The sequence below is a fragment of the Odocoileus virginianus genome, chromosome 3 (genome assembly GCF_023699985.2).
Source record: "Odocoileus virginianus isolate 20LAN1187 ecotype Illinois chromosome 3, Ovbor_1.2, whole genome shotgun sequence".
NCBI lineage: Eukaryota > Metazoa > Chordata > Mammalia > Artiodactyla > Cervidae > Odocoileus > Odocoileus virginianus.
Window position 1 is genome coordinate 48,546,403 of NC_069676.1, and position 21,680 is coordinate 48,568,082.

At 41.2% G+C, this 21,680-nt stretch overlaps 1 protein-coding gene across 7 annotated transcripts in view; it reads left to right on the forward strand.

Moving 5' to 3' along the window:
- LOC110148446 (protocadherin alpha-C2) overlaps nt 1-21,680 on the forward strand; it is a 187,734-nt gene that overhangs the window by 64,998 nt on the left and 101,056 nt on the right. Inside the window, exon 1 of one of the 7 annotated variants that reach the window (XM_070465500.1) lies at nt 1,761-4,133. The exons of 5 other annotated variants lie outside the window; for them this stretch is intronic. In XM_070465500.1, the coding sequence (XP_070321601.1) occupies nt 1,767-4,133 (2,367 nt within the window). In that variant the 5' untranslated portion in view covers nt 1,761-1,766. Of the gene's footprint in view, nt 1-1,760; nt 4,134-6,921; nt 9,955-21,680 lie in introns of those variants that run through there. One more of the 7 variants, XR_011486873.1, reaches the window with a different exon arrangement.

Consider the following 21,680-nt stretch of genomic DNA (forward strand, 5'->3'; position numbering starts at 1 on the left):
ATACATTACAATAAGGTTCCTTGTGAATTATGGTACATTGACATTTTTGAAAATGTATAAAATGAATATAAAATGAATAAAATGAATATATAAAATGAATAAGCTTGATGGTGATAGATAGTTTGAATAGTCCCATAGCATCAAAATTCAAATATGTGTTTCATTAATTCAGAGTGAGTGTGGTAGTTGATTTAAGTTATTTTACACTTGTAGAATCATTCTTGGTTATTATTTTCTGGCTCTTTAAAAATTTCACATGTCAGTTTCCTTTATTATGTGTTAAAATAATAATGAGAAATTATTGGTTTAAAGATTTTGATTTAAATTTAAATGAGCTTCTAAATAATATGCTTACTTTTATTTTTTACAACTTCTGTAGGATCCTATCTGTGTTCTGTTTTCCCTTAAAGCTAGTCTTGAATTACTGAATAAAATTATGAGAAATATTTTGATTCTCCCTTGAATCATAGTCACCATTGTGATCTTCTGAAGAGAAGCTTATTTTATATAACTACTAACTGGCCTGGAAGGAAGGATATAGAGGGACACAAAATGGTCATTTTGAAGTTCATGTTCTTTTGACTTTAGTCAATGAGATTGGGCTCCACAACATCTCATGATATCTTTTTCAGATTAGTGCTCTACTACCACTTCAGAACACGAAATTTGGAGGTTTTGACTCAACATTTTACATGAAAATGCTTTACTCCTGCTAGAGTAAAGTATTCTAGAATCTGCACCCACAATTCATTTTTCAATATGTTGTAAGAATGAGAGCAGCTGTATGAAAAGTCATCACATGTGAGCATCAAGGAACCAAAAATAACATCTTCCATATTAATGAGTTCTAATATTGGCCATATTTATGAATAAAATAATTTATATGAATGAAATATTTTCTCCTTTACTGCTACTGCTGCTGCTAAGTCACTTCAGTCGTGTCCAACTCTGTGCAACCCGATCCCTGGGATTCTCCAGGCAAGGACTCTGGAGTAGGTTGCCATTTCCTTCTCCAATGCATAAAAGTGAAAAGTGAAAGTGAAGTCACTCAGTCATGTCCGACTCTTCGAGACCCCATGAACTGCAGCCTATCAGGCTCCTCCGTCCATGGGATTTTCCAGGCAAGAGTACTGGAGTGGGGTGCCATTTCCTACTTCAGGGCATCTTCCCCACCCAGGAATCAAACCCGTCTCTTGCATCTCCTGCACTGGCAGATGGATTCTTTACCACTTTGTCATCTGGGAAGCCCAATGGCAGGGGTGATAGATATTATTCTTCATTTTATTTTCCACAATAGCTAGCTAATGAGTAACTTCTCACATGCCACATTTCAATGATTATTTTATGATAGACTTTGAAGCAGAATTATTTTAAAAACTGAAGTATAATAGAAGTATTTGTGCTTTGTTAAGAATATTATATATATTAAATAGGTATTTGCAAATGATCCATGAAACTATCCAAAAAGTTGAAACATATTTAAAGTGAACCAAGAAGTGGCTAAACCAAAAAGAACCTCGGGATCTTTCTTGTACTTACATAATCAGTCACATGATGTCGCTGTATACTCAAAAGGTGAAAAGGGAAAACTGTCTCCAAGTCCAGATTCCAACAATCCACAGAATAGGATAGACTCCATATTGACCGGAAAGCTGGGTAAAATTTACTGAAGATATACTTACAGAAGGGGAGACTGGTCATAAATGTTGGCAGGCGAGCTATCCCTTAAAACTGACAGTCTCACCTCAGAGATCCCTTTATCTGCAATGGTGTTTTCTTGGCGAGGAGGCTTCGAAGCTCGGTGCCTGCTACTCTCGGTTTTGCTACTCTCAGCCTGGGAGTCGGGGAGCAGCCAGGTCCATTACTCGGTTCCCGAGGAGGCAAAACACGGCACCTTCGTGGGCCGCATCGCTCAGGACCTAGGACTGGAGCTGGCGGAGCTGGTGCCCCGCCTGTTCCGGGTGGCGTCCAAAGGCCGCGGGGACCTTCTGGAGGTAAATCTGCAGAATGGCATTTTGTTTGTGAATTCTCGGATCGACCGGGAGGAGCTGTGCGGGCGGAGCGCGGAGTGCAGCATCCACCTGGAGGTGATCGTGGACCGGCCGCTGCAGGTGTTCCACGTGGAGGTGGAGGTGAAGGACATTAACGACAATCCGCCAGTATTCAGAGGAGAACAAAAGGTACTTATTTCTGAATCTGCTCCTTTGGAGTCTCGTTTTCCTCTAGAGGGCGCGTCTGATGCGGATATCGGCCTAAACTCTCTTCTGACCTATAGGTTAAGTCTAAATGAGTATTTTACTCTTAAACTAATAACGAAAACCGACAAAAGTATATTGCCTGAACTCATTCTTCGGAAGTCATTGGATAGAGAAGAAATACCAGAACATAATATGTTGCTGACCGCTCTGGATGGCGGTAAACCTCAGCTAACAGGAACTGTTCAGATTCAAATAACCATCCTGGATGTTAATGACAATGCTCCTGAGTTTGATAAGCCTGGCTATAAAGTGGTGCTGTTTGAAAATGTCCCAAACGGCACCAGAATCATTCAACTAAACGCTTCTGATCTAGATGAAGGACCAAACAGAGAAATTTCCTATGGAATCAGAATGATTCTGCCACAGAGTGAGAAATGTATGTTTTTAATAAATCCAGAAACAGGTGAAATTAGAATTTATGGGAAACTGGATTTTGAAGAGAATAATGAGTATGAAATCCAGGTTAACGCCATTGATAAAGGGATTCCGCCCATGGCTGGTCATTGCACGGTCCTGGTGGAAGTTCTAGACCTGAATGACAATACCCCTGAGGTAAGGATCACTTCGCTCTCGCTCCCAGTGCGGGAGGACGCTCTGGTGGGCACTGTCATTGCCTTGATCAGCGTGTCTGACTGTGACTCCGGCGCCAATGGGCAGGTGACCTGCTCACTCACACCACCCCATTTCCCCTTCAAGCTGGTGTCCACCTTCAAGAATTACTATTCACTAGTGCTGGACAGCGCCCTGGACCGCGAGAGTGCGTCGAACTATGAGGTGGTGGTGACAGCGAGGGACGGTGGCTTGCCTTCTCTCTCGGCCACGGCCAGCGTGTCCGTGGAGGTGGCCGACGTGAACGACAACGCGCCCGCGTTCGCGCAGCCCGAGTACACCGTGTTCGTCAAGGAGAACAACCCGCCCGGCTGCCACATCTTCACCGTGTCGGCGCGAGACGCGGACGCTCAGGAGAACGCGCTGGTGACCTACTCGCTGGTGGAGCGGCGAGTGGGCGAGCGCGCGCTGTCGAGCTACGTGTCGGTGCACGCGGAGAGCGGCAAGGTGTACGCGCTGCAGCCGCTGGACCACGAGGAGCTGGAGCTGCTGCAGTTCCAGGTGAGCGCGCGCGACGCGGGCGTGCCGCCCCTGGGCAGCAACGTGACGCTGCAGGTGTTCGTGCTGGACGAGAACGACAACGCGCCTGCGCTGCTGCCGCCCGGGCCAGGCGGGGGACCCAGCGCGGTGAGCCAGGTGGTGTCGAGGTCCGTGGACGCGGGCCACGTGGTGGCGAAGGTGCGCGCGGTGGACGCGGACTCGGGCTACAACGCGTGGCTGTCGTACGAGCTGCAGCCGGCGGCGGGTGGCGCGCGCAGCCCGTTCCGCGTGGGGCTGTACACCGGCGAGATCAGCACGACGCGCGCCCTGGACGAGGCGGACGCGCCGCGCCAGCGCCTGCTGGTGCTGGTGAAGGACCACGGCGAGCCGGCGCTGACGGCCACGGCCACCGTGCTGCTGTCGCTGGAGGACAGCGGCCAGGCGCCCAAGGCCTCTTCGCGGGCGTTGTCTGGTGCAGCTGGCGCAGAGACGGCGTTAGTGGATGTGAACGTGTACCTGATCGTCGCCATCTGCGCGGTGTCCAGCCTGTTGGTGCTCACGCTGCTGCTGTACACGGCGCTGCGGTGCTCGGCGCCGCCCAGCGAGGGCGCGTGCGGGCCGGGGAAGCCCAGGCTGGTGTGCTCCAGCGCGGTGGGGAGCTGGTCTTACTCGCAGGAGAGGCGGCAGAGGGTGTGCTCTGGGGAGGGGCCGCCCAAGACCGACCTCATCGCCTTCAGTCCCTGTCTTCCAGCGTCTGGAGAAGATTGTTTAAATCCTTCCAGTGAAGTAAGTCCTTGATATCATTTAAATATGTTAGTCATTTTGTAGTTTTTATGTATTAGCCCAAATTTTCAAGCATTCGGTTCAGTTCAGTCGCGTCTGACTCTTCTCGACCCCATGGATGCCAGGCTTTCCTTTCCATCACCAGCACCCAGAGCTTGCTCAAACTTATGTCCATTGAGTCGGTGATGCCATCCAACCATCTCATCCTCTGCGGTCCCTTTCTCCTTCTGCCTTCAATCTTTCCCAGCATTCCGTTTTATCTTTTCCAATTATTTTCAGCATTTCAAGCATTAAATAATTGGAAAAGATAAAATGGAGGCCATGGATAACCAGATTTAAAGTTTCCTGGCTCTATAATTTTTCATATTATCTATGAATTTCTAGCCTTGAAAGAAATAAGTACATTTGAGTAAACACTGTCTAAGTTCTGATAAATTTATTTTTAATTGGTACTCAATTTCATAATTAAATGAAATTTGCAAGGCTAGTGTAGAGAGTTCCCAGATATCATAATCTAGATTCCTTTACTGCTCTTTACATGCATAGTCTTGTAAAGTAGTCTTCTTGATCACTCATCTAGTTGCAGTACAATCCCCTTTCAAGTAGTATAATAAAAATTGTTATCAATTCTAAAAGGAGTAATTTATGTTATTGCTCCCATAGAGTACCTTCTTTCTTTCCATTGTGATTGGCTACAGTACTGTTGTTATTTATATAAAATATGCCATTTAAAATGTTGTAATATCTACCTAAAGCAGGATGCACCTTATAATTAATGTTTTATAACAATTTAACTGATTCTTTTTCTTGGTAGCACACAAGTAATGGCACATCTTACAATTAGTAACATTTCTTTGATTCTGTAAAATATAAGAATAGTTATTCAAGACTTGTCTGGTGGTCCAGTGGCTAAGATTCTGCATTCCCAAAGCAGGAAGACTAGGTTTGATCCCTGGTCTGGGACCCAGCACAACCAAAGAATATTTATCACCCCTTATTTTGTCCAGGACCTGTTCTAAGATCTTTAATTGTATTATCTCATTTACTTATGAAATCACCCCTACAGTGCAGGTACAATATTTATTATTAGCATTCTACTTATAAGTCTGAAACTTAAGCCACATAGATCATGCAAAGTGACTCAAACCCAGTTTTGGAAGATCACCAACCCATTATGGCATGCTACTGCTCTGATACAATTATCAGGTGAATCTTCGAAAAGTGTATTTTACATCTTGTAATTTTCTTCCACACAAAGCCTTTCTAGAGTCTTTTTTAACATGAGGGAAGGAAGTAAGTAAAGAGGGAGATACTGAAAATCAGACAGGCAGAGAAGAAACGAAGATGAAGATGAAAAATATGAATGAGAATAGAGAAAAAAATTAAGACAGTAGGGTTGGCCTTAAAAGTGGCATGATTTTTCCTTAGTAGTGAATGAATAATAGAGAATATAAAGAGAAATGTTGACATAAGAAGAGAGCCATTGAATTCGTATTTGATGACTTATCTTTCTGGGTAAGTCATCTGAGAATTACATGGTTGGAATGAGGTTGGGAATTTGAGAAAAAAGAAGAAAGTATGGAAGAATCTCTATGGGCAGGAATTATGAATTCACTTGAGGGGTCAATTGAAGTAAAGGTGAGTATAAACTTGTAGAGAATAGAGTAATGTTAAGTGGCTAATGAACTGAGGAGTTCAATAGAAAGCATGGAGAAAATGGTTAGGCTGTGTATTGAAAGCTAAAGAAAAGGTTAAAGAGGGGTGATATAAGAAGATATGTACCTATAGGGTATCTGAAAGGGCATGTTTTATTTTGTTTTTTAAAATTTTAATTTGTGTTGGAGTATAGCCAATAAACAATGTTGTGATAGTTTCAGGTAGACAGCAAAGGGATTCAGTTATACATACACATGTATCCATTCTTCGCCAAACTCCCCTCCCATCCTGGCTGCCACATAATATTGAGTAGAGTTCCTTGTGCTATGAAGTAGGTTCTTGTTGGCTATCCATTTTAAATATTGCACTGTGTACATGTCAATAGCAAACTCCCAAACTATTGGAAAGGCATGTTTTAAATGGTTGACTGTGTGGTCTAGGTTAGGTGGAGAAGTAAAAAAGACAAGGTAGGGCCTGATAGACAAGAACAATTAGAATCAAGAAGCTATTCCCATTATAAAAGTAAAGGTGTTTTAATAAAAGTAATGGAGCAATGAGGAGAATGATGGTGAGAGAATATCAAATACTCACATTTTCAGAGGGGACCAAAGGTTCAGAAATGAACCCAACTCTTATTTCCTGCAGAGTTGGGCACAGAACAGGCAAGAGAGTTATGGAGCTATACTCTCTCTTTCCTAGCCCTATTGGCATGGAACTTGGTGACTTGGTAAAGATAAAAGATTCCCTCCCTTTCTTCCTTGCTAGAGGTGTGTTAACATCTGTATCTACTTGTTGTTACATCAGAGTCAGCTTACATGATAGTAGGAAATTCCCCAGTAATGGTATAAGATAGGGAGAAAGAAAAGGGAAGTTTAACCTACTGGTAGTAATTTCATTTTTAGCAAATACATGAGATACTAGTTCTTGGCATGGTTTATACAAAGAAAATCCAGGACTTCAAAGTATTGTTATATCTTAATGGTCAATATTGTGTGTTTATGTACATACACACTCACATACAAACTCATATTTACATCTATGGACATTTTCTTCCAATACAAATATTTTATCCAAATTCACAATCATGTTTGGGGGAACTTAAAAATATTGTATTTATTTAAAATCTGGTATATCAGTTACAGAATTTTCCATGTTCATTTATTTCATTCTTATGTGATTTGTTGTTTCTGTTTGGAGTCAAGGGAGTTGTGTGAGTAAGTCTCAAAAACATTACAGGAAAAGGACATTCCCACCAAAACCTACAAAGCTATGAAGAACTAGAGTCTGATTTCCAAAATCGAATGTGGACTACTACCTCTTTTTACAAATTCTGCACCACGTTTTACACATGCAAAAATATTTTTGTGGAAAGATGGAACTCATAAACTGATTTCAACTAGAAGCCAATGCTGAACAGAATACAGTGAGTAACTGTTGCTAGAGAGAAAAACATTTAATCTTCCATTACGTATTTGCAGTGAAAAATGTCATGAAATGCAAGAAGAAAAAAAAAAAAAAACCCCTTCCGGCAACGGATATTATGAACTGGGTCGTTATTACACTTACACATTCATGCGCATGGTGTCGCTCTTCACTGAAAGCAATTCCGCGAAGAAAGCCTCCGCTCCTTCCTTCCTGGAGAAAATTGGGAAGATAGTGGAAAACCTCCGCGAATCCTCCCGCAATAGAAGGCTGTAAAATTAGATCTTGAGGGGCATTTGAATTAAGGTAGCCTATATGCTTAAGATATCTCTGAAGGCTCTTGAGTGTAACATGCTGTTTTCCTGGAGAGAAGGCCCAGGAGCTCGGCTTTTGCTGCTCTCGCTTCTGCTCCTCGCAGCCTGGGAGTCTGGGAGCGGCCAGGTCCACTACTCTGTTCCTGAGGAGGCAAAACACGGCACCTTCGTGGGCCGCATCGCTCAGGACCTAGGACTGGAGCTGGCGGAGCTGGTGCCCCGCCTGTTCCGGGTGGCGTCCAAAGGCCGCGGGGACCTTCTGGAGGTAAATCTGCAGAATGGCATTTTGTTCGTGAATTCTCGGATCGACCGGGAGGAGCTGTGCGGGCGGAGCGCGGAGTGCAGCATCCACCTGGAGGTGATCGTGGACCGGCCGCTGCAGGTGTTCCACGTGGAGGTGGAAGTTACAGATATTAACGACAACCCGCCTGTGTTCCCAGAAAGTGAAAAAAGAATAATCATTGCTGAATCTAGACCTCCGGAAACTCGGTTCCCGCTAGATGGCGCATCTGATGCAGATATTGGAGTAAACTCCGCCTTGACGTACCGAGTCGATCCCAACGATTATTTCACTTTGGACACACAGAACAGTCGTGAACAAACGTCTTCGTTATCACTTGTGTTAAGGAAATCATTGGACAGAGAAGAAATTCAGGAACATAGTTTATTATTGACAGCTAGTGATGGAGGTAAACCCGAGTTGACCGGCACAGTTCAGCTGCTGATTACAATCCTGGATGTGAATGACAACGCACCAGAATTTGACCAATTAATCTATAAAGTGAGAATGTTAGAAAACTCATTTAATGGCTCATTAGTGATCAAACTAAATGCCACAGACCCTGATGATGGTACAAATGCAGACATAACCTACTCATTTAGAAGACCTGTATCACCTGCAATATTATATGCGTTTTACATAAATCCCGACAGTGGAGAAATTAGGACAAAAGGTAAACTGGATTTCGAAGAAAATAAATTGTATGAAATATCCGTGGAAGCGATTGACAAGGGGAATATTCCAATGGCGGGTCATTGTACCATTTTGGTGGAAATAGTAGATATAAATGACAATGCTCCAGAAGTTACCATCACTTCTTTGGCTCTTCCGGTGCGAGAGGACGCTCAGGTGGGCACTGTCATCGCCTTGATCAGCGTGTCCGACAGTGACTCCGGCGCCAACGGGCAGGTGACCTGCTCCCTGATGCCCCCAAACCCATTCAAGTTGGTGTCCACCTTCAAGAATTACTATTCACTAGTGTTGGACAACACCTTGAACCGCGAAAGCGTGGCGAATTATGAGGTGGTGGTGACTGCGAGGGACAGGGGCTTGCCTTCACTGTCGGCCACCGCCAGCGTGTCCGTGGAGGTGGCCGACGTGAACGACAACGCGCCCGCGTTCGCGCAGCCCGAGTACACCGTGTTCGTCAAGGAGAACAACCCGCCCGGCTGCCACATCTTCACCGTGTCGGCGCGAGACGCGGACGCGCAGGAGAACGCGCTGGTGACCTACTCGCTGGTGGAGCGGCGGGTGGGCGAGCGCGCGCTGTCGAGCTACGTGTCGGTGCACGCGGAGAGCGGCAAGGTGTACGCGCTGCAGCCGCTGGACCACGAGGAGCTGGAGCTGCTGCAGTTCCAGGTGAGCGCGCGCGACGCGGGCGTGCCGCCCCTGGGCAGCAACGTGACGCTGCAGGTGTTCGTGCTGGACGAGAACGACAACGCGCCTGCGCTGCTGCCGCCCGGGCCAGGCGGGGGACCCAGCGCGGTGAGCCAGGTGGTGTCGAGGTCCGTGGTCGGCGGGCCACGTGGTGGCGAAGGTGCGCGCGGTGGACGCGGACTCGGGCTACAACGCGTGGCTGTCGTACGAGCTGCAGCCGGCGGCGGGTGGCGCGCGCAGCCCGTTCCGCGTGGGGCTGTACACCGGCGAGATCAGCACGACGCGCGCCCTGGACGAGGCGGACGCGCCGCGCCAGCGCCTGCTGGTGCTGGTGAAGGACCACGGCGAGCCGGCGCTGACGGCCACGGCCACCGTGCTGCTGTCGCTGGAGGACAGCGGCCAGGCGCCCAAGGCCTCTTCGCGGGCGTTGTCTGGTGCAGCTGGCGCAGAGACGGCGTTAGTGGATGTGAACGTGTACCTGATCGTCGCCATCTGCGCGGTGTCCAGCCTGTTGGTGCTCACGCTGCTGCTGTACACGGCGCTGCGGTGCTCGGCGCCGCCCAGCGAGGGCGCGTGCGGGCCGGGGAAGCCCAGGCTGGTGTGCTCCAGCGCGGTTGGGAGCTGGTCTTACTCGCAGGAGAGGCGGCAGAGGGTGTGCTCTGGGGAGGGGCCCCCCAAGACCGACCTCATGGCCTTCAGCCCTAGTCTTCCTCCTTGTCTGAGTTCTGCGGAGGGACCAGGTGAAATAGAAGCAGAATCAGAGCAGATGAAAAAGGTGAGGTCATATTTTAAATTTTCTTCTGTTTTAGCCATCCTCACAGTTTTCTGTTTAAGATTCTTCAATCTCAGTTTTTAGGTCATTCTTTAATTTGGTCATTATGGTGTTTAATGAGTGTTACTGACATCATGAGTTCCATTAATCTTCAAATTAAATATTAGTAAAAAAACCATAGTATTGGTCATAACGCTAATTATTTGCTTTTGTTGAATTCTTGATAGTTTTAAAACATTTATTGCCTACATAAGCATTTTTCAAGAAACTCCACTTTGTGAGTACTTAAGCATCTAGAAAACCATAATTAAATATTTTAAAATATGTCTTTAAAATTTATAGATATACCCACATACAGATTTTGTTTTGAATAGGGCCATAACTTTTTACATAAAGTTTTTTTTAAGGTGCATTTTTCTTACTTCTTAAAGAATCTTTTGTTTGCTCCTTCCTTATTTTCCTCTGGCACATCACCATTCCCCTGTCTGTATACAATCTGAAAAACCTTATGATTTTCCTTTAACATTTTTATTTGTAGTTACATAATTATTCACATACATGCATACACATGGTGGGTTTTTGTTATTGTTTCTTTTGGAAATTTTGTTAGCATAGATACTGCATTTTACATTTCACAGTCACCAGTACTTTGTGGAAATCCCTGATTCATTTAATAGCTGTGTAGTACTCTATAGTGTGGATGTACCATTTCTATGATATCATTTATATCATTTATCAGTTATTCACCAGCTGATGAGTACTTTGTGGTTTTTTGCCCTCATAAACCATGCTGTGGAGAAGGCAATGGCAACCCACTCCAATACTCTTGCCTGGACAGAGGAGCTTGGTAGGCTGCAGTCGCTAAGTGTTGGACAAGACTGAGCGACTTCACTTTCACTTTTCACTTTCACTCATTGGAGAAGGAAATGGCAACCCACTCCAGTGTTCTTGCCTGGAGAATCCCAGGGACGGGGGAGCCTGGTGGGCTGCCATCTATGGGGTCGCACAGAGTTGGACACGACTTAAGCGACTTAGCAGCAGCAGCAGCAAACCATGCTGTAATATCATTTTACATATTCCTAAAATATTTGTGCCTTGCATAAAATTCATTTTCAGATATTGATGAATCTAAGGGTATGAATAAGTTTAATTTAAATATATGTTTCTAGATTACTTTCCCAAAATTTTGAATTTCTTTTTATCTCCACCAACAAGTTTGAGCACTCTCCCTAAAAGCAATAGAGGTCTTACATTCTCCCAATGTGATGTGTATAAAATGGTATCTTTGTTACTTTAATTTTAATTCCTGTATAGCTTTGAGCATGTCATCGGCATTTGGTTTTCATTGATTTGTCAATTAAATTTTTTGGTTGTTTTTCAATTTGGGAAAGTTCTCTGTCAATAATTAACTTTTATCTCCCATCTATATCACAGATATTTTTCCTCCTATATATTGATTTGTTTAGGGTATATTTTGCTGTATGAAAGTATTTTTTAACATTTCTCTGTTTCCTGTTATGGATTTTAAAGTCTCTTAGGTTTATTTAGGGATATCTTCCCAAGTTTTATACTGAACATTCATTAATTAAATTCATTTAAAAACATTTAAATTTAATTTAATTAAAAAACTGAAGTATAATTGATATTAGTTTCAGGTATAGAATGTAATGATTCAGTATTTGTGTATATTGTGAAATGATCACCACAATAAATCTAGTTAAAATTCATCACTGTACATAGTTACAAAATTTTTTTCAATGAGAACCTTTAAGATCCTTTCTTTAGCATCTTTCAAATATGTGATACTGCATTATTAACTATAGTCACCATACTGTGCATTATATCACTAGGACTTATTTATTTTATAACTGTCAGTTTGTCCATTTTGACCACCTTCACCCATTGCACCCACCCCTTGCATCTGGCAACCACTAATTTGTTCTCTGTATCTGTAAGTTTGTTAGATTCCACATAAGTGAGATCATTTTTCTTAATGTAGGCATTTATCATAATAAACCTCCCTCTTAGCATTGCTTTTGCTGTATTTCGTAAGTTTTTTTTAAAATATGATTTTATTGATTGATTGATTTTTGGCTGTGTTGGGTCTTTGTTGCTGCGTGAGCGAGTGGCGGATGCTGTCTAGTCACAGCATGTTGGCTCATGATTGTGATGGCTTCTCTTGCGGAGCATGGGCTCTAGGCACGGCGGCTTCAGTAGCTTCAGTAGTTGTGGTGCAGGGGCTTTAGTTGCTCTGCAGCATGTGGGATCTTTCCAGATCGAGGATTGAACCCTAATCTCCTGTATTGGCACATTGATTCTTTACTACTGAGCTACCAGGGAAGCCCACCTCATAAGTTTTGATATGTTGTGTTTTCATGCTCACTTGTTTCAAGATATTTTTGAATTTTCCCTTGATTTCGTCTTTGATCCATTGGTTTCCAGGAATGTGTTGTTTAATTTCCACATATTTAACCATTGTGGTTGGAGAAGATCCTTCATATAATTTCAGTCTTTTAAAATTTGCTTACCCTTGATTTGGATCTAATACCTGATCTATCCTGGAGAATGTGTCATGTGTGCTTGAGAAGAATGTATATTCTGCTGCCCTTGGATGGAATGTTCTACATGTATATCTGTTAGGTACATTGGATGTATAGTTCAAGTTCAATGTTTTCTTATTGATTTCTTTCTGGATAATCTATCCATTGATGAAAGTGGATATTGTAATGTTGTCTATTGTTCCCTTCACTCCTTCAGATCTGCTAGTATTTGTTTTTATATTTATGTGCTCTGATGTTACATAGATATGTATTTATGATTGATTTATCTTCTTGATGACATGACCATTTTATCATTTTTAGTGACCTTTTTTGTCTTTTGCTACAGTTTTCTACTTAAAGTTTATTTTGTCTGATATAAGGATAGCTAACTCTGCCCTCTCTTTTGGTTTCCATTTTCATGGAATGTCTTTTTCATATCTTCACTTTGAGCCTGTGTATTAGCTGAAGTGAATGTTTTGCAGGCAGCTTGTATTTGTGTCTTTTTTTTTTTTTTAACATTTTCGGCCATTCTGTGCCCTTTGATTGGATAATTTAATCCACTTACATTTAAAGCAATTCTTGATAAGTAAAAACTTACTATTGCCATCTTGTTCATTGTTTTCTGGTTGTTTCATTGTTCCTTTGTTCTTTTCTTCCTCTCTTGCCATCTTCTTTTGAGAACTGATGATTTTCCATTGGGGTATACTTTGATTCTCTTTTCTTTATCTTGTGTCTATGTGTCTACTGTAGTTTTTTGTTTGTTTTGTAGTTACCCTGTGGCTTACTTGAAATATCTTACAGATAAAACAGTTTATTTTAAGCTGATAACTTTGATCATATTAAAAAAACTCTCTTTTTCCTCTCCCCTTACTTTATGTTTTTGTTGCCATAATTGACATCTTTTTTATATTCTGTACCATAAACAAATTATTGTAGCTATATTTATTTTTAACACCTTTGTTTTATAATCCTTATCCTAAAGTTAAATGGTTATCACACCATCATATTACTGTATTAGATTATTCTGAGTCTGACTACATACTTACCTTTACCAGTGTATCGTGTATTTTCATATGGTTTCATGTTATTAGTTAGCTGCCTTTCATTTCAGCTTAAAGAACTCCTTTCAGCATTTTTTATAAGGCACATCTAATAGTAGGTGATGAACTCCCTCAGCTTTTGTTTGTTTGGAAAAGTCTTTATCTCATCTTCATTTCTGAAGGTCAGCTTTGTAGGGTAAAGTTTTCATGGTTGACATTTTTTCTTTTGGCTCTTTGAATATATCCTCCCGTTCTTTCCTGTCATACAATGCTTCTGCTGCAATATCTGCTGATAGCCTTATGAAAGTTGTCTTGTATAAGATAATTTTTTTTCCCTGTTGCTTTAAAAATTCTCTTTTCTTCTTTGATTTTATACGGTTTTATTATAATTTGTCTTAAAGAATATTGTCTTGCATTGAAAATTTGAGGTAACCTGTTGGCTTCATGAACTTGGATGTCCAAACCCTTCTCCACGTTTGGGAAATTCTCACCGTTCTTTCTTTATTTTTTTTTAAAGTATTTATTTATTTATCTTTGGCTGTGCTAGGTCTTAGTTGCTGTGTGGGCTTTTCTCTAGTTGTGACAAGTGGAGGCTACTCTCTAGTTGCAGTATGTGGGCTTCTCATTGCAGTGGCTTCTCCAGTTGTGGAGCACAAGCTCCAGGTGCCTGGGCTTCAGTAGCTGCAGCACATGGGATGAATAATTACAGCTTGTGGGCTCTAGCGTGTGGGCTTGATAGTTGTGGCACACAGGTTAGTTGCTCTGAGGCATGTGGAATCTTCCCAGACCAGGGGTCAAACCTGTGTCACCTACATTGGCAGGAGGATTCTTATCCACGGCACCACCAGGAAAGAACCTGTTATTTCTTTATATATGCTTTGTACCCTTTTCTCTTTCTCTTTTCTGAGACTCCAATGACTGTTTCTTTTAATGGTGTCCCTTAAGTCCCATCATCCTTCTTCATTCCTTTCCACTATTTTTTTTCTTTTTACATCTCTTTATCAGATATTTTAAAATGATCTGTCTTGCTCCTTCTACTGTCTTTCTGTAGCATTTCAATTTTTCTGGTTCTATAGCAGCAAGCTACGCATGTTTTTTCTCAGTGACCATTAGGCATCTAAACTGTGGTGGTTCCCTGACAGTTTCAAGTCAAGTGAGACAGATACTAGTTCCTTGAGCATCCCTCCAAAATCCAGAAGGGCTGGATTCATGCCTATTCTCCCTCCTTCCTAAAGGAGCTAGCTGCCTTTTTGCTAGCAGCTAAGTTGCTTCTTCTTCATGGCTCCCAGGCCTCCAAACTATGCCAGTTCTATCAGTTCTCTGAGTAGGGCAATATATAGAAACTAGTCCCTCATGAAGCTCTCCAAGAAGCTGAAACATTGGACACATTCTCTACTCTTCTCTTTCCCCTTGAGGGTGGGAGAGTGAACCAGGGTGTTTTTTCCTGGTGCTGAGCTATGGCAACTTCTGGGAGGGGCTGCTGTGAGTAAAGTAAAATTACTCTTATTTGTTCCAATACAGCTGTATAAATTTTAAACTCATTTGGGTACTCCAACTTCTTAACTTAATTATGGAATTCTTGTAAGGGTATTTCATTACACGTATCATTACTAATTAGTATTTTTGTGGGAGATTTAGGGCTGGGACTTTCTATTCTGACAGCAAGGAGCAAGTGTCTTTTAATTTCATGGCTGCAGTCACTATCCACAGTGATTTTGGAGTCCAAGAAAATAAAATGGGCTTCTCTGGTGGCTCAGACAGTAAAGAATCTGCCTGCAATGCAGGAGACCTGAGTTGGATCCCTGGGTCAGAAAGATCCTTTGGAGAAGGGAATGGCTATCTCCTCCAATTTTTCCTTCCTGGAGAATTATGTGGACAGAGGAGCTTGGTGGGCTATAGCCCATGGGGTTGTAAAGAGTCAGACGTGACTAATAGCAACATTACAAGATATTAAATATGGTTCCCTGTGCTATATAGTAGGTCCTTGTTATCTGTTTTATATATGGTAGTGTATATCTGTTAACTCCAAATTCCTAATTTATCCCTGCCTTTCCCCTTTGGTAACCATAAGTTTATATTCTGCATGAGAATTTTTTTGTTTTGTTAAAAAGTTCATTTGTATCATTTTTCTGGATTCCACATATAAGTGATATCATATAATGTTTGTCTTTTTCTATCTGACTTACTTTACTAAGTATGACAATTTCTGGGTTCATTCATGTTGCTGCAAATGGCGTAATTTTATTATTTTTCTTGGCTGAGTAAGTAACATTTCACTGTATATATTTACATCACCTTTTATTTATCCATTAATCTGTTGATGAATACTTAAGTTGTTGATGAACACTCAAACTGCTGCACAATTGCACTCATCTCACACACTAGTAGAGTAATGCTCAAAATTCTCCAAGCCAGGCTTCAGCAGTACGTGAACTGTGAACTTCCAGATGTTCAAGCTGGATTTTAAAAAGACAGAGGAACCAGAGATCAAATTGTCAACATCCATTGGATCATTGAAAAAGCAAGAGAGTTCCAAAAAAACATCTACTACTGCTTTATTGACCATGCCAAAGCCTTTGACTGTGTGGATCACAACCAACTGTGGAAAATTCTTGAAGAGATGGGAATACCTGACCACCTGACCTGCCTTCTGAGAAATCTGTATGCAGGTCAAGAAGCAACAGTTAGAAGTGGACATGGAACAACAGACTGGTTCCAAATTGGGAAAGGAGTACGTCAAGGCTGTATACTGTCACCCTGCTTTTTTAACTTATATGCAGAGTGGTGGTACTGGTGGTGGGTGGTTTAGTTGCTAAGTCATGTCCAACTCTTGTGACCCCATGGACTGTAGCCTGTCAGACTCCTCTGTCTGTGGGATTCTCCAGGCAGGAATACTGGAGGTTGTCATTTCCTTCTCCAGGGGATCTTCCTGACCCAGGAATTGAATCCGGGTCTCCTGCATTGCAGGCAGATTCTTTACTGACTGAGCTATGAGTCAGCATGCATTATATGGAGCAGCATGCATTATATGCAGAGTGCATCATAAGAAATGCTGGGCTGGATGAAGCACAAGCTGGAATCAAGATTGCTGGGAGAAATATCCATAACCTCAGACATGCAGATGACACCACCCTTATGGTAGAAAGTAAAGAACTAAAGAGCCTCCTGATGAAAGTGAAAGAGGAGAGTGAAAAAGTTGGCTTAAAGTTCAGCATTCAGAAAACTAAGATCATGGCATTGGGTTCCATCACTTCATGACAAATAGATGGGGAAACAGTGGAAACAGTGAGACTTTATTTTGGGGGGCTTCAAAATCACTGCAGATGTTGACTGCAGCCATGAAATTAAAAGACGCTTACTCTTTGGAAGGAAAGTTATGGCCAAACTAGACAGCATATTAAAAAGCAGAGACATTACTTTGTCAACAGAGGTCCATCTAGTCAAGGCTATGGTTTTTCTAGTAGTCATGTATGGATGTGAGAGTTGGACTATAAAGAAAGCTGAGTGCCGAAGAATTGGTGCTTTTGAACTGTGGTGTTGAAGAAGACTCTTGAGAATTCCTTGGACTGCAAGGAGATCCAACCAGTCCATCTTAAAGGAAATCAGTCCTGAATATTCATTGGAAGGACTGATGCTGAAGCTGAAACTCCAATACTTTGGCCACCTGATGCGAAGAACTGACTCATTTGAAAAGACCCTGATGCTGGGAAAGATTGAAGGCAGGAGGAGAAGGGGACGACAGAAGATGAGATGATTGGATGGCATCATCGACTCAATGGACATGAGTTTGGGTAGGCTCCGGGAGTTGGTGTTGGACAGGGAGGCCTGGCACGCTGCAGCTCTTGGGGTCGCAAAGATTTGGACACTACTGAGCGACTGAACTGAACTGAAGAAGACTCTTGAGCGTCCCTTGGACTGCAAGGAGATCCAACCAGTCAATCCTAAAGGAAATCAACCCTGAATGTTCATTGGAAGGACTGATGCTGAAGCTGAAGCTCCGATACTTTGGCCACCTAATGTGAAGAGCTGACTCATTGGGAAAGACCCTGATGCTGGGAAAGATTGAAGGCAAAAGGAGAAGGGGGCAGCAAAGGATGAGTTGGTTGGATGGCATCACTGACCCAATGGACATGAGTTTGAGCAAACTCCAGGAGATAGTGGAGGGCAGAGGAGCCTGATGTGCTGCAATCCAGGTGATTGCAAAAAGCTGGACACTACTTAGAGACTGAAAAACAACAACAATAGTTTCTGTATAACACAACAACAATGACAAAGGTAACTCTGTGTTTAGATAAACTAAACCTCCATATTGTTTACCTTAATGGCTACACCAATATACATTCCCACCAACATTGTAGGAAGGTTCCCTTTTATCCACACTCTCCCCAACGTTTAGTATTTGTATACTTTTTGAAGATGGTTATTCTGCCTGGTGTGAGGTGATGCTTCTTTGTAATTTTGATTTGCATTTCCCTAATAATTAGCAATATTGAACATCTTTTTTTGTGACTTTGGCCATCTGTATGCCTTCTTTGGAGAAAGATCTATTTAGGTCTTCGTCCATTTGTTAATTGAGTTGTTTGTTATTTTTTGATATTGAGCTATATAAGCTGTTCTTATATTTTAGAAATTAAACCCTTGTCAGTCACATTGTTTGCAAATATTTTATCCCTTTCCATAGCTTGTCTTTTTGCTTTGTTGATGGTTTCCTTTCCATGCAAAAGCTTGTAAGTTTGATTAGGTCTCATTTATTTATTTTTATTTTTATTTCTTTTGCCTTGGAAGACTGATCTAAGAAAGTATTGCTATGATTTATGTTCAAGAGTGTTTTGCTTATGTTCTCTTCTAGGGGTTTTATGGTGGTGTGTCATATTTAATTCGTTAAACCATTTGAATTTATTTTTGTGTATGGTGTGAGCAAGTGTTTTAACTTGATTAATTACATGTGACTGTCCAACTTTCCCAACACCACTTCCCAAAGAGGCTGTCTTTTCTCCATTGTATATTCTTGCCTCCTTTTTTAAAGATTTTTTGCCCATACATGTGTGGGCTTATTTCTGGGCTCTCTATTCTGTTCCATTAATCCATATATCTATTAATCCATATATTGTGCCAATACCATGCTATTTTTATTACTGTAGCTTTATAGTATTGTCTGAAGTCTAGAAGGGTTATGCTTCCAGTTTTTTTCTTTTTCCTGGGATTGCTTTATCAATTCCAGATCTTTAGTGGTTCCATATAAATTTTAGGATTATTTGTTCTAGTTCTGTGAAAAACATCATGGGTAATTTAATAGGGAGAGTATTAAATCTGTAGATTGCTTTGGGTGGGATGGCCATTTGGACAATATTAATTCTTCCAATCAAAGAACATGGAATATCTTTCCATTTATTTGAATCATCTTCAGTTTTCTTTATCAATGTGTTTTTTATTCATTTATTTTTATTAGTTGGAGGCTAATTACTTTACAACATTGCAGTGGTTTTTGTCATACATTGAAATGAATTAGCCATGGATTTACATGTATTCCCCATCCCGGTCCCCCCTCCCACCTCCCTCTCCAGCCGATCCCTCTGGGTCTTCCCAGTGCACCAGGCCCGAGCACTTGTCTCATGCATCCAACCTGGGCTGGTGATCTGTTTCACCCTAGATAATACACATGTTTCGATGCTGTTCTCTTGAAACATCCCACCCTTGCCTTCTCCCACAGATGTCAATGTTTTATAGCTCCCATTGAGTATGTAAGTCTTTCATCTCCTTTGTCAGGTTTATTTCTAGGTATTTTGTTTTTTAAAATTTGATTTTAAGCCAAATTTTAAAAAACTTTCTCCTTCTGATATTTCATGGTTAGTGAAAAAAATGCAGTAGATTTCTGTATGTTAATCTTGTATCCCATACCTTGCTGAATTTGTTTATCAGTTCTAATAGTTTCCATGTGGAGTCTTTAGGGTTTTCTTTATAGAGTATCTTGTCATCTGCATATACTGACAATTTTACCTTCCAATTTGGATATTTTTTTCTTTTTCTTGTCTGATTGCTGTACTTGGGACTTCCAATACTATGTTGAATAGAAGTGGTCAGAGTGGGCATTCTTGTTTTGCTCCAGATTTTAGCAGGAAGGCTTTCAAGTTTTCACCTTTGAATATTATGTTGGTTGTGGTGTATTATATTTATTGATTTTCAGATGTTAAATCAACCTTGCATTCCTGGAATAACTCCTGCTTGGTGATAGTGAATAATTTCTTTACTGAGTATGGTTCTCTAGTATGTTGGTGAGAATGTATGTTTTTATATTCATGAGAGATATTGGTCTCTAGTTTTTTTGTGTGATGTCTTTGGTTTTGGTATCAGGGTAATACTGCCCTCAGAATGAAGTGTTTACTTCTCTTCTATTTTTAAAAGAGTTTGTAAAGAACAGGTGTTAATTCTTATTTAAGTGTTTGGTAGAATTCATTTGTAGTAATTTTTGGTCCTATTTGTTTTTGTTTTGTGTGTATTTCTATCATTATTTATTCAATTTCTTTACTTTTTATAGATCCATTCAGATTTTCTATTTCTTTTTGACTCAGGTTTTGTATTTGTATTTTATATAAATTTGTCTGTTTTATATAGGCTATTTATATATTGGCATACAATTGTTCATGGTATTCTCTTATAATCCCTTTTATTTCTGTGAGATCAATAATAATGCCCCTTATTTCATTTCTGGTTTTAAGTAATTTTAGTCTTCTGTTTTTTTTTCTCTTGATCAACCTAGCTAAAGTTTTGCCAGTTTGTTGATATTTTCAAAGAACCAACCTTTGGCTTTATTGTTTTACCATTCTTAGTTTCATTTATTTCTGCTCTAATCCTAATTATTTTGTTTCTTCTGCTTGCTTTAGATTTGATTTGCTTTTCTTTTTGCTGTGTCTTAAAGTAGAAGATTAGGTTATTGATTTCTTCTTTTTAAATATTTTTAAATGTCAACATTTATAGCTGTATGTTTCTCTATAAGCATTGTTTTAGTTGCATCCCATAAGTTTTCATATGTTGTGCTTCCATTTTTGGTCATTTAAGAGTATTTTCTGATTTTCCTTGTTCTTTCTTCTTTGACCCATTGGTTATTTTAGCATATGTCATCTAATTTTCACATATTTGTGAATTCCTCAAACTTCCTTTTGTTATGATTTCTTGTTTCATTTCATTGTGGTCAGAGAATATTCTTTGTGTGGCATTAATTTTTTAAAATCTATTGGAGCTTGTGTTGTGACTTAGTGTTGAGAAGGGCAGTCTTATGTGCACAGTCTTTCAACCTTCATTCAGCTACATAAGAATGGGTCTTGGCAAGTTCAATGCGGATGAATTTGAGAACATGGTGGCAGAAAAGCGACTCATCCCAGATGGCTGTGGGGTCAAATACATCCCTAATCGTGGTCCTCTGGACAAATGGTGGGCCCTGCACTCATGAGCATCAGTGCTGTCCCCTTCTTAATCACACTCACCAATAAATGCTATATCCTGTCAAAAAAGAATGGGTCTTGGAAAGGGAACACATGTACACTGTTTGTGGAAACGTAAATTGGTGGCTACTATGGAAAACAGTATGATATATTCTCAAAAAACTAAAAATACAACTACCATGTGACCCAGCAATTTTAAGTTCTGGATATATATTTGAAAAAAATGAAAACACAAATTCAAAAAGATACACGTACCCCAATGGTCATAGCAGCATGTGTGTGTGCTCAGTTGCTTGGTCATGTCCGACTCTGTGATCCAATGGACTGTACCCTGCCAGGCTCCTCAGTTCATGGGATTCTCCAGGCAAGAATACTGGAGTAGGTAGCCATTCCCTTCTCTGGGGAATTTTCCTGACCCGTTGATGGAACCTGGGTCTCCTGCATTGTAGGCAGATTCTTTATTTTCTGAGTCACCAGGGAAGCCCCGTGGCAGCATATTATTTACAGTTGCCAATAGAAGCAACCTAGGTGTCCATCAACAGATGAATGGATAGAGAAGATGAAGCCATAAAAAAGAATGAAATTTTGCCATTTGTAACAACATGGATGGAGCTCGAGTGTATTATACTAAGTGAAACAAATCAGATAGGGAAAGACAAGTACTGTATGATATTGCTTATTTATGGAATCTAAAAAAATAAAACCAACTA